The following is a 17,271-nucleotide window of genomic DNA, read 5'->3' as shown; positions in this document are numbered from 1 at the left end:
AATTTATTTTTCCAGTGTCTATATACACAGAGTAGATGGTCTGTTAGGAATAGGAAAGTTTACATCTCCTTCCTCATAACATGTTTGCCCTCAGTGAGAAAGAGTAGTGGCAATGACTTGATTCTATAATAACTATTATATAATAGTTATTATATAATAGTTATAATAACTATTTTCTCACTCCCTAAATTTTTTCATTCTTTTGTACTAACTTTTACATTATCTGAATCTTCTAGAATAGGGCTAGTCAAATATAAGCTGCACCTTAAACATTCGTAGTTGAAAAAATAGATATGAATTTTCAAGAAGTGACGTTCTCATTCTCATCTTGAAAATTCCCATTAAAAGGATTTTTCAGTTTATATATCCTAAGGTTTACCTCTCTGTTTCTCCCCTTTCCATTGCTTCCCATATTCAGCATAATTCTTTTAGCACAGGTACTCCTAATGGCAGATTGTGTTCTCTTAGAGCTACTGGTATGGGAAAGGTAGGATAAGTGAAAGAATAATGCAAGATTATTGCACAAGGGTAATAAGCCCAGCTACAAGTCAGGGTAATCTTATAAAATCACTTCTTGACATTGTGAAAAGGTAAGAATAAGGATCCAATTGTATTTTTTCTTTGAATTCACCAAGCACTGAAGATAAAATATGAATAAAAGACAGATGAAAGAGAGTACAAGAGAAGGTTGAAATTTTTTGTTTCAGAAATAAAATGAAGTAAAAAAATGCTTTTAAGATAAGCCAAAATGATGGGTAAAAAAACTGGGTATATAAGAACAGGTGAAACAGCTTATGCAGTTTTAGGTGAAGATTGAGCTGATATATGGGAAAATATTTGTTGATTAATGAAAAGACTGGAAGCTACTAGGCTAACTTTTATCAGGAACAATTTACCAAAAGACAATTGCCAGGAACCAAATCCCAAATCAAAATCTATTCCAAATTAAAGAACACAAAAATGAAGTTCATCTTTATCCAGGAAACTTTATTTGCATCTTGTGTTCTAGACGGATGGTCCTACATGATGTCTTTCCATATCCATAAAATGTGAGTATTCAGTTTTATTCCTCCAAATAACAGTGTGCATCCCTTTCTGTAAAGATGAGAGCCCCTAGATGGGAGACAATTCTAGTTTATTTAAAGGCATATTTAAGCCCTTTCTCATATTTATTCATTTAATAAGTATTATCTGTTAGGTACTATCTGAAGCTTTTTATAAGTATTAATCCATATGATTCTCTAAAGAGCTCTAAGGAGTAGTACTAATTATTGCCAGTTTATGGATGATGCAGCTTGCCAACCATTCTGTAGCTAATAAGCATTACTGTAGTCTCATTTATATTTCTATTTTGTGTTGTCTCTCCAGGTGGTGTGATGCTGTGAGGGGGTTTCTGATGAGAGAAGATGTCCAGCACTCTTGGCCACACCATGGACTCTCCTAATCACACTAACATGGACCCTTCTATCTTCTTCCTCCTGGGCATCCCAGGTCTGGAACAATTCTACAAGTGGCTCTCACTTCCTGTGTGCTGCCTGGGCAATGCCACAATCATGGGCAATATAACCATCCTGGTTGTTGTTGCCACTGAGCCAGCCTTGCACAAGCCAGTGTACCTTTTCCTGTGCATGCTCTCGACCATCGCTTTGGCTGCCTCCCTCTCCACAGTTCCCAAGCTGCTGGCCATCCTCTGGTGTGGAGCTGGACACATCTCTGCCTCTGCCTGCCTGGCACAGATGTTCTTCATTCACACCTTCTGCATGATGGAGTCTACAGTGCTGCTGGCCATGGCCTTTGATCTCTATGTGGCCATCTGTCACCCACTTCGCTATGCTACTATCCTCACTGACACCATCATTGCCCGCATCGGGGTGGTAGCTATGGTGCGAGGTTCCTTGCTCATGCTCCCGTGCCCCTTCCTCATCAGACGCCTGAGCTTCTGCCAAAGCCACGTGATCCCCCACACATACTGTGAGCACATGGCTGTGGTGAAGCTGGCCTGTGGAGACACCAGGCCTAACCGTGAGTATGGACTGACAGCCGCACTGTTGGTCATTGGGGTTGACTTGTTCTGCATTGGACTCTCCTTTGCCCTCATTGCAGAAGCTGTCCTTCGCCTCTCATCCCATGAAGCTTGGTCCATGGCCTGGGGACTTGTGGTTCCCATGTCTGTGTCATCCTCATCTCTTACACACCTGCTCTTTTTTCTTTTTTCACACACCGCTTTGGCCACCAAGTTCCACTCCATATTCATATTCTTTTGGCCAATGTCTATCTGCTGTTCCCACCTGCTCTTAACCCTGTGGTGTATGGAGTCAAGACCAAGGAGATTCGTGAAAGGGTTTTCAGGGTGTTTCAGAGAGGACAAAGAACTGGGTTAAAGGCATCTGAGTGATTCTGTATTATAGAAGAGGTGTAGAACAAAACAACAACAACAACAAATGAAACTTTTCACGATTAAGAAATCCTCAGTATTTGAGACTGGAAAGAGGTTTTAATAATGAAATAGTGTTCTTTGCAGAACCTTCTAGATCATTTCCAAGACTGATAAAAATCACAGAGGGGATCAATGAGGTTTATCATTCTTCCTCTCCATCCAGGAAAGTGTAAACATGGGAAGATTCTTACCACCTAGATCGTACCTCAGCAATGAAAACAGTCACGTAGGCTCTGGAGAAAGGCTGCCCCACTGCAGTTCTAAAGGGCCTCTGCACAGCCCTGGCCCTCTCCCCAGGGCTCCAGGCATGGATTTCTAATTTCATACCTTACACTGTCACTGCTGTCTTACCATCTGCAAGGATTAGAAGATAAGCCATAGTTAAACAAAATTAGAACTTCAAGAACTTTATTATGTTTTCGTTTAAATCCAATATTTCTCCATCAAACTTTAAACACAGGAATAAAGAAGAGATCCACCAACACTCACAATATTACTAGCCATAGAGTGAGGACATGAAACTTAGATCCTTTAGTACAAGTCAGTATAACTATGGAGAAGGGTAGAGGAGTGGTCAGAAATAGCTCAGAATCTAGCCCACAAACAATATTCCAGTCTTCACTCTCTATGGAGTCAAGGTCCAAGTGACCTTGTGTATCACGCTCTATCAATTTTCAAATATTCTTATACATTCATACCACAGGGAGGGATTTCCAGAAGTCCTTGACTCCTATCTCCTGAACCTGTTAAGGACAGTGACTGATCCAAACCAATCAGAATGGAAAGTCTTAGTTATTTCATTCATTATTTATTAGCTTATCTATTTATTTGTAAGAAAAGAGGGTCAAATTCAATTCCAGTTAAGCACATGTGGTGAAAATTTCTTAACTATATTCATGAAACTGGGATTGGAAACCAGTTACTGAGCCTTCTGATCTCCAAGAAAGTATCTTTAGATTATTGGTCTATCACATTCTATGAATAATTATCACTCTTTGGCTTTGTTAATGTGAAGCACTTTCCACTTGTCACCCTCTACACATGCCACACTACCCTGTTAGATGGGTGGAACACAACCCCCCCCACCCCCGTCATGGACATTCACAAATCCTTCCACCCTTGGAAAGCACCATCACTGAGGGTAAAACACCAGGATCCAGCTTTTGAGAGCTCCCATTCTTAAGAAAATAAATATTTTGATTGGAATACTTCAGATAGCTGGAGATAAGCACATTGTATATATTGAAATTCAATAAACTGTTCTGGGCATTGTCTATTTTTCAAAACAAAGATAGTCATTGTGTTATTCTATAGGAAAATTGTCAATGAATCAGCTGACACTAGTTTTAATTTTCCCTTTTAACCTCAATTTGAGATAATCTGAACAACTTTTTAATAATTCCATACAATTCTAAATACTACTAATCCTCAACTGAATTACTTATGTTATTCTTTAAACCATCTCCTTTCTCTCTCCCTTTCTTTCTCTCTTTCTGACATTCTTTCCTTCTCTCTCTTTTGCTCTCACTCTCTCTTTCTCTTTCTTCATAATGGGGATGGAACCCAAGGTTTCATGCATGCTAGGCTGTTCTCTACCCTTGAGTTGTACCACCTTTTAGTGAGAAAGGTTATCACTAAATTGCTGAGGATATCCTAGAACTTGAGATCTTCCTGCCTCAATCTCCAGAGTTTTACTGAGGATTATAGGTGTGCAAAATCATGCCCGTCTTCATTGACCATATTGTTAACACAAAAACTTACAAAGCTAACTCTGGAACAATCTTGTACTCTGTTTTAAATTCTAACAAGTAGAGTTTGAAGTAATTCTGAAAAGAGCCTACAGATACTCATGTAGAAAAAAAAACAAAAAACACTTGTTCATGTTTTTTAAAAAACTGGGATCTCAATGCTAGTTGTCTACATTTTTATCTACTGCATATTTTATATTAAGTTTTTATCTCATCTAATTCCCTTGTAAAATTCATTCTCCTCAGGCTTCAAATGTTACATTAATTCCTATTCCATAAAGTTCAATGAAACAATTAGAAGTATACATCTCAAATCCAAATATTCTTGTAGACTTTGGAGATCTCTTTTGCTATATTCATTTACATCTAACCTTTTTTCTACTCAAGAAGCCTCCTTACATGCTATTGGAAGTTTAGACCAAGACCATGTGTTATTGGCCATGATCTACTTCTGCAAAATCTATTCAGTGTGACTTCTGTAATCCCATATAACTCTTTTTTCTATCCCTGTAATGGTTTCCCTGTTCTCCTTAACTTTTCTTCACAAACCTGACTTTCAAATGTTGATGTTTTTCAGAGATGCATCTTGGTTATCTTCTCACTCCATCCAATCTCAGTCCAGAGAAGTGAGGACTATGGGTAGAAGAACTGAATGCCCAGAACGGAAGAAAGCTTCCTGTAGGAGACACCACCTAGTATACATTAGAAGGGCCTTCACTATTTTCTGCACTAGGAGCTTCTCTTGCTTTTTCATTTCTTCTTTGATTCATGATCTATGGAATGCTTAACAGACCCCTTCCACTGCCACTGTCTCTTGCTGATGATAAAATCTTGAACCCAACCTGATTGTAAGCAGAACTTGAATTGTATTAGTTTTCAGAATCTATTTCTTGAAGGATTAAACAGTGGGTAAAAATTTTTGTTTGTTTCAGCATTTCCCACCTGCTTTTCTTTGGTTAAGTTCTGTTTGACTCAAAAGGTGACACATAATTCAGTAAGTGGAGAAAAAAATGAAACAGCTCCCTCTATTGACTCTTGCAGTTGGTACAGGGGTGAGCCCATGACTTAAGCTGGTGACTGGTGCATCTTCTCTTCTGCTGCAAATATTGGGGAATAGGAACCTTTGTAATTGGAGAACAGGGACCTTTTTAATTGGTGGGCTTAGCTTACAGAATATAAATCTAGCTAGATATGTCAGTGCTCATCTTGCCATCATTTGAAAAGATCTGTCTGTGATTAAGTCAATATAAAAGAAAACGGGAAAAAAGGTATAAAAATATGAAGGCTATTATTGTTTGAATACTTGGATCAGGAGTGATCAAAGACATTTCTACTCTTATAAACATACTGAACAGAAAAATGCATCTTTTTTGCAAAAAGGTATTTTTTGAGTGGAACCTTTGTTCTTTAAAATCAAAAGAAGTTTAATATCACTTCCTCAGAGAATAGGAACTCTTGGGACTCCACTCAAGTAAGACAGGAGCCATAGCAGAAACAGATCTCAGTCCCTGTCCCCCTCCCCCTCCTTCTCTTTCCCTGTTGGATAGCAGATGAGAAATGTTTTGATCTGAGCCCATTGATTTCCAAATGTATTTCACAGATCTCACATCTATCTTCAGATTTCATTCCATACATTCTCATAGTGACCCCTAAACAAGAAAGAATTAATAAATAAATATGGACTAATAGAAATATCTTCAAACTATAGCACAAATTTTTAAAAAATAATGAAAGAAACAAACAGGAGGCACAAATGACATGTGGGACACAGATATGGAGGACAGGAGGGGGAAATGAGGAAAAATAAATATTTTAAGAGACGATGACAAAGAAATTTTAAAACTACTAAACTACAAATTCATAAAGGCAAGAAGTCTAGCAATAGGTTAAAGTCAAAGAGAACCCACATTTGACTCATAAGAGTTGAATGAGAAACATTGGAGTTGAGCTGCTGGAAGTGAAAGGCAAGCTAATGAAATGTTCAAAACAGTCAGGAAAGGTACAAAGGGGGAAACTTAAGAAAACACAAAGGACTGAAGGAGATTTTCATTGTTTTCTAACTTTCAATTCCTGAAAGAATAAAACTATAATTGTAAATCTTGAAGGTGAAACAAAAATAAGCAAAAACTTAGAGATTGTATAGTATAAGATACTCTTCCAAAAATATACAAAGTGATTGCTTTAGGAAGAAGGAAAATGATGTCCCTTCCCCATTAAACACCAGGGATTAGGGAATTTAACACTACACATACTTGCAAGTGACACAATAAACAAAGAACAGAGAACAGTGGTTTCACAGCAATGTCAACATACCATGAAGAGGATTAAAGAGCCAGTTCTTTCCATTCAACTTGTGAGAATCCACATTCCTTTTCTGATGCTAATAGTGCTCAGGAATTTCCATTCTGTCCTGTTTTGAGTCTTCCTCTAGTAGAAGGCACAGTAGGTTCTTTTCTGTGCTCATCTGTTTCCATCTCTCAACAATACTCATTAGTCTTTTTATCTAGAAACAGACCCTTTTCTTGACTTTTGAAAACACTATACATTCTGTGTTGTTCTTCATTCTCACTAAAACCTTTCCGCATAATTTGATTTCATTTTTCTTCATATCAGAATATCCCTGGGTTCACCTGTCTCCTTTTTGTACATAGTCCCTAGATATTGAAATATAAGTAGCCATAAACACATTGTATGCTATGACTCTTGAGCATATTAACTCAATGGATCACTGAAGCTCAGGTGCTAGTTCAAGGTGAAGTTAGCTTTACTTTATGCTTTTCTGAATGGAGCATTAACTCTGTTACTGCTAGGTTCTTTTCTTGTTTTGTTCTTTATTTTACTTTCATCACTTTATTCAATTTTTTCTCCTCATTCCTGTCACCAATTGGCATCCTTTATAGTATGTCTGCAAAGTTTTTTAGATATATGAATATGGACTGGCTAAATTCTATAGCTGTGTCCATTTTTTGTATTATAATAATATGTGGCTCAATTTCAACTAAATTGTTTTCATAATGCATTTGTCTACTTAGCTATAGTTTATTTCTTGCATTTGATTATTCTACAGATTTTCATAGTATGCAACCAGGAATCATTTTGTAACCATCCCAGATTGTAGATATCTATATTTTTCCAGTCTCTCTGTCACCACAAATGACCCTATGGTGATTATCTTTGCTCATAGGCCTTTCTGCCACACACACACACACACACACACACACACACACTTCATTGTGGATCTGTGTTTTAGTGAACCTTTTTACTGCTGTGACCCAAAGACCTGACAAGAACAATCTTAAGGATGAAAAGTTTATTGGGGTCTCATTCCACATATGGCCAATTCTATTCCTCAAGCCTGAGGAAAGACAGAATAACATCATGTAAGTATATGACAGAGAAAAGCAGCTGGAGACATGGCACCAGGAAGCAGAAATAGAGAAAGACTCTCCCCACTATGACAAGACAAAATATAAACCCCAAAGGCACACCTCCAAAGATTCACTTCCTCCAGCCACACCATACCTGCCTAGGGTTACCACCAAGTTAATCACTGTCTGGGGATTAATGCACTGATTAGGTTAACTTTCTCATAAACCAGTCATTTCACCTATAAAGGTTCTTGCATTGTCTCACATGTGAACATTTGGAGGACACCTCACATCCAAAACATAACTGGAAATATTTTATTTAGAATATTCTATGAACATTCCCCTTAGTGTTATAGCCTTTAAGCTAGTAGTCAACTTCACAATAAAAATGTAAAGAAAGAAGACTGGAAAGTCATAGTTTTGAAGTGCTGAAAAAAAATTTCAAAAACTTGTGTTATATATCCAATTAAAACATCCTTCAAAAGGAAGATAAAATACTTATACATATAAATAAAAGATGAGAGGGAATACTAAAATATGTTATTCCATACATAGAATAATAATTACTGATGTGAAAACAGAACTGCAGAAATTAATGCAATAGTCAGGAAAAATATTTGAGTAATCATGGATGAATATTTAGTTTTTGAAATAGTGGAAATAATATATAAATCATTCAGCATCAAAATGTAAGGCTGAATAACAAAAAACTGATATTGGAGAAAATACAACAAAAATAGTGATAATACCAATTTCATTGGTCTAAAAAGAGTAAGGAAAAAGTATAGGACTAAATTAAAATAAACAGAAATGAGGAAACTTGAGGAAAAGTTGCTTCAATAATTAGATTAATGTAATTTGACCAGGCAACCAATTGAAAAAAGAAAATGATTACTTTCAATTAAAAATTACTAAATTTAAATTTATAAATACTTGAAAAAGCTGGTGTGGCAATTGCAGGAAAAACAGGTTTTAGCACTAGAAATATTAGGAAAAATGAAATGCAACATTTTATATATTACATTATCAAGTCAATACATAAACATAAAATACCTGAATTTCTAGGTGCCTAAGATTACAGATTCACACATACTGGCCCATAGAAGAAATTACTGGGACTAGAAGGGGAATTGCCAAATTGATAGTCAAATCACAGCTGGATATTTTAACATATGTTCTCAGTAACTGAAGGACAAGGAGTTAGAATAATCGAATTAACATAGAAGATCTGAGAAAATGAGCAACTTAACCTAATTGACACATGGAAAATAACACCTGACAGCTTTAAGTAGATATTTTTTATTCTTCAATAAATAAATAAAATGTTTACCAAAATAAGCCAAAGGAGAGCCTTAGTGACAACTTTTTGCCAAACAATTGAAAACGGAGATAAAATAGATACATGTTAAACATACTACAACTGATGTAAGAACTGCAAAGTGATAGTAGCCTTGCATTTATAATGAAATTGCATCTGCTACTTAATAATTCCCATAAACCCCTGTGCATGTATGTGTGGTAGGTGTTACAGAGGAAAATAAATTGTGACCAAATGAGGTTGTTCTAATAACTCAAAGTTGGTTAATGAAAGATTATCAATTTAAAATACTACAAAGTCAAATTAGAGAGAAGCGACTATCAGAATAGTTACACTAGATGAAAAGAAATATTTGCCTTAATTAAACAACTGTTCTTTGCAGAAGAAATAAAATGATGTGTTGAAATTATTTTAGGTCTGTTTTGCAAAGGCAACTACTTACAGTTGTAGTTAATACTAGAAACTAGATCTAGAGATCTTCATGAATATATTGAATAGGGGATAAACTTGTGTAAGCAAAAGACCAGTTCTAGTGATAAAGCCATACACACAATAAGTAAATATGAGAAAATGTGTATTTAGTATTTTAAAATACTTCAGAAAAGTGGACAAGTAATCAAGATACATATATTGTTTAGGAAGTATTTAATATTTTATTATTCTGTGTGTGTTTGTGTGTGTGTATGTGTCACTAGGGATTGAACCCAGCAGCCACTGCCGATTTTATGTTTTATTTTGAAATAGGGTCTCACTAAGTTGACAATCCTTCTGCTTTAGCCTTTTGAGAGTCTTGGAGATTAAAGTCTTGCACCACCAACCAGAAATTTCCCTTAATTTTTCTACGTGCTGCTGATACATGGATACATACTTAAAGTGTAATAGAACTACCTGCTCATACTTGGATATATGTGTATAGCCACAATATCTTTTTGTCCCCCCAGGCACTTGTTCTTTCTGAACAAATATCATTAAGACACTAATCTATCATTCTCTACTTTTTGTATAAAATTATATAACTCCAAGAGAAGCTATGAATGTGCTTTGTGCACTGATGTTTACAATGCAATATATACCTTGAAGCAAGTACTGAACTTTACAATTAAGAGACACTGTTCAATGCATTAAAGTGGTATAGAGGAAGAAAAGAATAGTGACCCTATTGACTAGCTCATTCCAAATAGCTATAAATTATTGAAACATAATTTTATCAACTTCTTACTGCTGCCTTAATTAAATGCATATTACTTATATGTTTGTGTGTTTATATATACATCTATATGTACATGTACAGACTATATATGTTTAGCCTAAAAATATATGTGTAAGAAACCTGAAAATATGTTGACTACAAATATAACTTACAAGTTTACTAAGATTAAAGACAAAATCTTGTTCGTAATTTTAGTTTTCAAGGAAAAGCATTTCTTATATTGCAAAGGCAAAATTTTATGCTTTATTCTAAAAAAAAATTAATACACTCTTCGAAATCAGAAAGCTAACATTTTAGCTTGTGACTAATCCAGTTGTCTTACACAGAAAATTGAGTAGTTTTATAAGAAGTCTATATTTCAACTTTCCTTTTGTATTCGCACAATAAGAATATGAATGTGTTCTTCATCATTTGTATTATGAAAATATCTCATTTGGCTGGAAATCAAACAATTTGGTACAATTAACTTTAATTGAAAACTACCAAGCATTTTGCTTCCCCAAAGGGATCTTGACCCAAGTGTTTTTGCTTTGAATTCTCTTTGTATAACATTAATACAACCTCCCTGATACTTTGGGATACTGTTCACTTTTTAAAAAACATCTTCATTCGTTTTTAAACCTTTGTATGTAATTTTTATTCTATGTGCTCATTCATGCTGTATATGTCATTTAAAAATGATTATGTTTTGTAATGGGAAGTTTGAATGATTTATAGTTATTACCCAAACTAATATATGTGTCCCATCTTTGTCATTTTATGTTTACTTTCCACTTTGTTTGGATTTTCTTTGTCTCTGTAGTTTATGATAGTGATGCTTTATTTATCTTTCCCATTAATCTTAAGGAATATAATCTGCATTTTTTCTTCTGCTGGTATCCTTTATGCACTCTAAATGATAATACTTAGATTATAATCTAGATTTCTCAAAGTGAAGTTCAACATGTCATGCATTCATTACTCATCTATATATTTATTTAAAAATAAAATTATTGAGTATGTACTATGTGTGATTTGATGTGCTAGACATTGGTGATGATTTGTTGAACAATATCCCTAACATAGATGATTTTATCAAACTGTGAAAGATTCCTAAATATGAACTAATTTTCATTCATAAGGTAAGCAGAACTAAAAAAGTATAAATTTTAATCCAATGGGTCTCTTACCACTCATCACAGCTTTTGGAGACTACATTATTTTGGGTGCATTTAGAGGATGAAACACCATCAAGTCCAAAGGACATCTGAGTCTTCCTGATGATAGTTTTGCTTGAATAATGAGTAGAAATTAGTCACTTTTGAGGAGGGTAGGTCAAGGGAACACCAAAAGATAGAGGACTATCCATCACAAAGCCAAGAATACCAGTTTATGTAAGTAGAAAATAGCACATAGGAAAGAATATGATCCCTCCCATTTTGATATGTCAGGATTGTCTTAATGCTTCAGGTCTAGAGCATTTTCCCATTTCACTAAAAGCTCCTCCTGAGACTAGGTTAGATACACAGGTGCTCCTTTGATACTATAATAGCTCTAAGATTTTGTAAAAGCCTAAAACTATGCCCTTGAAGAGTGTGTACAACCTGTGTTTCTTCACAATTTTTGAAAGAAGTTGTGTTATGATAAATCTTACTTGTCCCCCAGATGTTGCTTTATGATGAGAAGAAAATACACCCTGAGCACTTCAACGATGCCAGTATGCTTTAGTAATCTTGTATTTTCCCCAGCAATGTGATTTTATTTTTAATGAATTATTCTCAGTGGTCAATGCCTGACCATAAAACATGCAAATTTATGGAAAGAATAAAATAAATGATTCGTTATCATTCATAGATTCACCATCCTAGGCACCATCCTAAGCAATTTTCAATTATGAGTAGAAGTTTAATTTGAGAAAAAAGAAGTTTTTTTAAAATGCACATAGACTGGATGTGGGAAAGGATAAGAGCCATACATCATAGAAAGTGAGAAGACTAAATCTAGAATATCACTGACTTGTGAGATCCTAGGATCCTTTGAGATGAAAGTCATATAATGATTCCAAAATGCTTTGAACAGTGCTTGGTTACCAACAGTAAATCCCGTCATTAATTTTAATTATATTTTAGTACTAGGGATTGAATGACCCAGGTGTATTTAACCATTGAGCAACATCCCAAGCCCTTTTATTTTTTAATTTTCTAATATAAGATATTTAAGAGAACAAGCTTTCCTGAAAGAGAAGCTTTAACTGCATATAAAATTCCCGATGAATTTTGTTTTATTTTATTTAAATCAATAATTAAATATGTTATTTTTTATTTATCTTGTGAATTCTCCTTTAGACCATGAATATTTAAAGTGCATAATGTAAATTGCAAATATTTTTAGATATTAATAATTTGTCTTTTATTTCTTAATTTTTTTATTATTAGTTATACATAATAGTAGAATGTATTTTGCCATATTATATGTATTTGGAGTATAATTTCTCATTCTTCTAGTTGTATATGATATACATTTCTTTCATTACTTGTGTTATCATGTATGCACATACAATAGTAATGAATGATTCATTCTACTATCCTTCTATTCCCAACCCACTCCTGTCCCTTCATTCCTCTTGTTCTATTTAAAGGACTTCTATTCTTCCCTACCTCCTCTCTTTTTGTGAGTTAGCATCCACATATCAGAGAAAACATTCTGCTTTGGTTTTTGGGGTTTGGCTTATTTTACTTAGCGTGATGTTCTCCTGTTCCATCCATTTATGGGCAAATGTCATAATTTCATTTTCCTTTATGACTGAATAATATGTAATTGTGAATATGTACCACATTTTCTTTATCCATTCATCTCTTGAAGGGCTCCTAGGTTGGTTCCATAGTTTAGCTTTTGTGAATTGAGCTGCTATAAACATCAGTGTGGCTGTGTCACTATAGTATCTTGATTTTAAGTCTTTAGGGTCCAAAACTCGGAGTGGGATAACTTGGTCAATGGTGGTTTTACTCCAAGTTTTCTGAGGAATACTGCTTTCCAGGGTGGTTGCACCAATTTGCAGTCCCATGAGCAATGTATGAGTATATTCCCCCCACCACACATACATTTTCACCAATATTTATTGTTGCTTGTATTCTTTTTTTTTTGAAATTTAGAAACAAATTTTATTTAAGATCTGAAATACAATTCCTAAAATATCAACTTCTCCAGAAAACTGTGGCTACACAATAATGCATTGCCTCTATCATGTTAGAATGTGCATTAGACTCAAATACAAAAACCATGAAACAAACCACCATCCTTCAACAATTTGAGGAAGGATAGAATGCCTAAGGAACAACATAGATGGATTTGCAGAGGATGGGCTGTTTTACTTCAAGCACCATAAAAAAAAAAAAAGCACAAATGCATGGGTTTTCGGGTATATACATTGTTGAACCTTTGGCACTAGAAATCAGGGCATTTCGTCACATAGCATTTAACACACATTAGAAAATTGTGTAGTGTCAAAGGGATAGAACCACCAGCATTCAAGCAATGTTGTCAACTAGGCAATAAAATGTTCTACTGAATGTTTTCTTCTTTATCTAATTACTGCATACACTGGTAGCAACTTTGAAATGAGGAAAGGAGCTTGTATTCCTTTTATTTTGTTTAAACAGAACAGAAAACAAACTGAAACATAAGCCCTATTATACATTAACAATTTTAAAGAACATCAATTTTACAAGGAAAGGACTAAGAACAGAAAGTGTTTACAGATACCAGACATAATAGTGAGTGGTCAGTAGACCCTCACAGGGCTTTGCGGTGGTACTCAGCAGAAGCCACTTTGTAATCACTGGTAGTAAACAGAGATGCAGAATTCTTTGCCAGATATTTTAGGAAATCATGCAGATAGCCCAACAATAATGCAAGGCTCTTCTCATCAAGAGGCATATAGGCCAACATTGCTCCAATTCTTACAAATAATCTCAGTAGGTGTGGCGCTCCATAAACCTGGGACATTGGCGCATCAGGGTGGGCCAAAAGGATCTCAGCATACTGGGGCCTCTCAAATTTGTACAACAGCTGAGTGCCCAACATCACATTGAAATACTCTTTTATTCCTGCCACAACTTCATTAACCGCATATTCCTTGTTATCAACATTCCCCTGTGATTTCTTACAATTGGCATACTCTTCCAGAATAGCATCTACATTCTTCTTAGCTGGGAGCTGAAACAGGTGCTTCTGCCTGGTTACCAAGTCCCAGTCTTCGACGAGCCATGGTTTTAATTCTTCAGGAATCTTCACTTTAACGTCCATTCTATTCTTAAATGCCTCTTCCCTTTCCACAGTGGGGTCAACCCGGGCCCTTTTCTTCCGTGGGGGCTGGGGTGCTTCACTGGTACTGCCACCATCTCCATTTCCAGGGGTCTTCTGTTTGTTCTTTCTTGTCTTCCTCACAGATCCCAAAGGGGGCTTTTCTGCAGAGCGACCCACCCATCTTCCTGGGAGAGCTGGCTCAAGATTCTTTGGCTGTGGAGCAGCTGTCTTCTTTCCTGAGGAGGCCCCTCTCGTCTTACTTCTCTGCATGTTGCTTCGAGTTGGTTTTTTAAAGTTGCCTTCTTCGGCAGATTGTTGTCCAAGAGTTTGAGAACCCTGCTTTCTGGAACTCATTCAACCCTGTTTTTATTCCAACCAACAATCTTCCTTCTTTCCCTTCCAAGAACTCCTAGTGATTTCCCAGATGGAATCTTACAGATCTTCTGGGATGATCTAGAAGGATGAAGTGAGAGACACAGCCCAAGGCTCTGTAATCAGGGATGGTTCTGCAAACAGGATCAGATCTCCTGATCCTTACTGTAAGGCAAACTTAGCTTTTCTGATGGTGATCTGAAACGAGAATCCAGTTCATTCCAGCAGCCGACGTGTGATCACTGCCGTCCCTCCAACCGCCATAGTCGCTTGTATTCTTAATAATTGACATTCTGACTGGAGTGAGATGAAATCTCAGTGTAGTTTTGATTTGCTTTACTCTAATTGCTAGAGATGTTGAACACTTTTCATATATTTGTTGACCAATCATATTTCTACTTCTGTGAAGTGTCTCTTCAATTCCTTTGCCCATTATTGGATTGGGTTATTTGGGATTCTCTCTCTCTCTCTCTCTCTCTCTCTCTCTCTCTCTCTCTCTCTGTGTTTTAATATAGCCTGGAGATTAATGCTCTATCTTAGGTGCAGGTGGCACATATTATCTCTCATTCAGTAACCTTTCTTCACATTCTTCATTATTACCTTTGCTGTGAAGAAGTTTTTTAGTTTGATTCTATACAATTTATTATTTTTTCTCCCTAGTCCTTTTTTATGTTTTATTTTGAGATATGGTCTCACTAAGTTGCTTAGAGCCTGAATAAATTGCAGAGGTTGGCCTCAAGCCTTCCATCCTCCTGCCTTTATGAGTGCCTAGAATTATTGGTATGCATCACCTTGCTTGTCATGAGTCATTAATTAAGAATTTTAAAAGTGTTTTAAATTTTGTGTTTGTTGGCTCATCAGTGAGGTGATCAAAGTATTCTTCTTTAGGATCACATTCATAGTGAGTGTGAAATAATTAACAGATAAATAAGGTATTCTAACAAAAATTCCTTATTATACTTGATTATAAATTATGAAGGTGTGAATCTGCAGCTTAAAGTAATTGATGTACAATCAGTTTCTCTGATAAACACTTAGATTGCTTGATAAGAACTTATTGAATGAATCAATGAATTAACAACAAATAATAAGCAAACAAAGCTGTACTGTGGCACTCAGAAAAATTTGAATATCTGATCATGAAAATGTTCTATGTAATTTTTTAAAAAGTAGGGATGGGGGAAGACAGTAGCCTTAATCTATTCTCTCTCTCTCTCTCTCTCTCTCTCTCTCTCTCTCTCCTACTTTAGGAAAACTCATGTAACTTTAAGCTGTTTAGTGGCCATACTAGCTTGATTATGCTGACCCTGAAGAAAACATATGTAACCCCAGCTTCATTCATTCTTAATGGGATCCCAGGCCTGGAGGACATGCACATCTGGGTTTCCTTCTCATTCTGCTCCATGTATGTAGTGGCTGTGGTTGGGAATTGTGGACTCCTCTACCTCATACGCTATGAGAACTCCCTGCACAGACCCATGTACTACTTCTTGGCTATGCTTTTTCTAACTGACCTTGTCATGTGCTCTAGCACAATCCCTAAAGTCCTCTGCATCTTCTGGTTTCACCTCAAGGAAACTGGATTTGATGAATGCCTGGTCCAGATGTTCTTCATCCATACCTTCACAGGGATGGAGTCTGGGGTGCTCATGCTTATGGCCCTGGACTGCTATGTGGCCATCTGCTACCCTCTGCGCTATTCAGTCATCCTCACCAGTGATGTCATTGGGAAGGTTGGGCTCGCCACCTTCCTAAGAGGGGTGTTGCTCACTTTCCTCACCAAGCACCTTCCCTACTGCAGAGGCAATGTCATCCCTCATACTACTGTGACCACATGTCTGTAGCCAAATTATCCTGTGGCAATGTCAAGGTCAACGCCATCTATGGTTTAATGGTAGCCCTCCTTATTGGAAGCTTTGACATCCTGTGCATCACAGTCTTCTACACCATGATCCTCCTCTCCTCAGCAGATGCTCGGCAAAAGGCCTTCAGCACCTGCACTGCCCACATCTGTGCCATCGTCTTCTCCTACAGTCCTGCTTTCTTCTCCTTCTTTTCCCATCACTTTGGAGGCCACACAATCTCTCCATCTTGCCACATCATCGTGGCCAATATTTATCTGCTTTTGCCTCCCACCATGAACCCTGTGGTCTATGGGGTGAAAACTAAGCAGATATGAGACTGTGTCATGAGGATCCTTTCAGGTTCTAAGGACACCAAGTCCCACAACATATAAATAAATAAGCATTTACAAGGGGAAGAGAAGAAAATAATTATATCTAAAATTTGCCTGTTTCTTTTCAGGAGATGGTAAATTCCTTAGCTGTGTAAGATAATACATCTGTTTTAACCACACATACCCATACAGATGGAGCTTGTAGAATTGTGCATTTTCCAAAAGTGCCTTGAGAATTTTAATGTCACTTAGCATGCCCAGCAATTTTCTATGAATTTCTCACCTTCTGGTATCTGTGAAAAAGTAGACTAATAAGTACACCAAATTTCCTTTAAAAAGACCTAGGGAAAATTGAATA

The 17,271-nt window shown here is 36.2% G+C and overlaps 1 protein-coding gene and 2 pseudogenes across 1 annotated transcript; 2 read left to right on the top strand and 1 right to left on the bottom strand.

Annotated features, from left to right (window-relative positions):
* The first annotated feature begins 1,406 nt into the window (after nt 1–1,406).
* Nucleotides 1,407–2,395, top strand: LOC143391414 (olfactory receptor 52P1-like; annotated as a pseudogene).
* Nucleotides 2,396–13,755: 11,360 nt separating this feature from the next.
* On the bottom strand, nt 13,756–14,994 carry LOC143391413 (mortality factor 4-like protein 2). Its single transcript, XM_076844116.2, has one exon. It carries the CDS (start codon nt 14,717–14,719, stop codon nt 13,853–13,855), a length of 867 nt encoding a protein of 288 aa, XP_076700231.2. The 5' UTR covers nt 14,720–14,994; the 3' UTR covers nt 13,756–13,852.
* Nucleotides 14,995–16,035: 1,041 nt separating this feature from the next.
* Nucleotides 16,036–16,916, top strand: LOC143391412 (olfactory receptor 52N4-like; annotated as a pseudogene).
* Nucleotides 16,917–17,271: the final 355 nt, after the last annotated feature.

Source organism: Callospermophilus lateralis, chromosome 2 (assembly GCF_048772815.1).
Source record: "Callospermophilus lateralis isolate mCalLat2 chromosome 2, mCalLat2.hap1, whole genome shotgun sequence".
NCBI classification, from domain to species: Eukaryota; Metazoa; Chordata; class Mammalia; order Rodentia; family Sciuridae; genus Callospermophilus; species Callospermophilus lateralis.
Note: the sequence above shows the minus strand (reverse complement) of the source record. Positions and strands in the feature narration are given on the sequence as shown.

Excerpts from the sequence above, each read along its gene's own strand:
- LOC143391413 (XM_076844116.2), bottom strand. The coding sequence starts at position 14,719 with ATGAGTTCCAGAAAGCAGGGTTCTCAAACTCTTGGACAACAATCTGCC.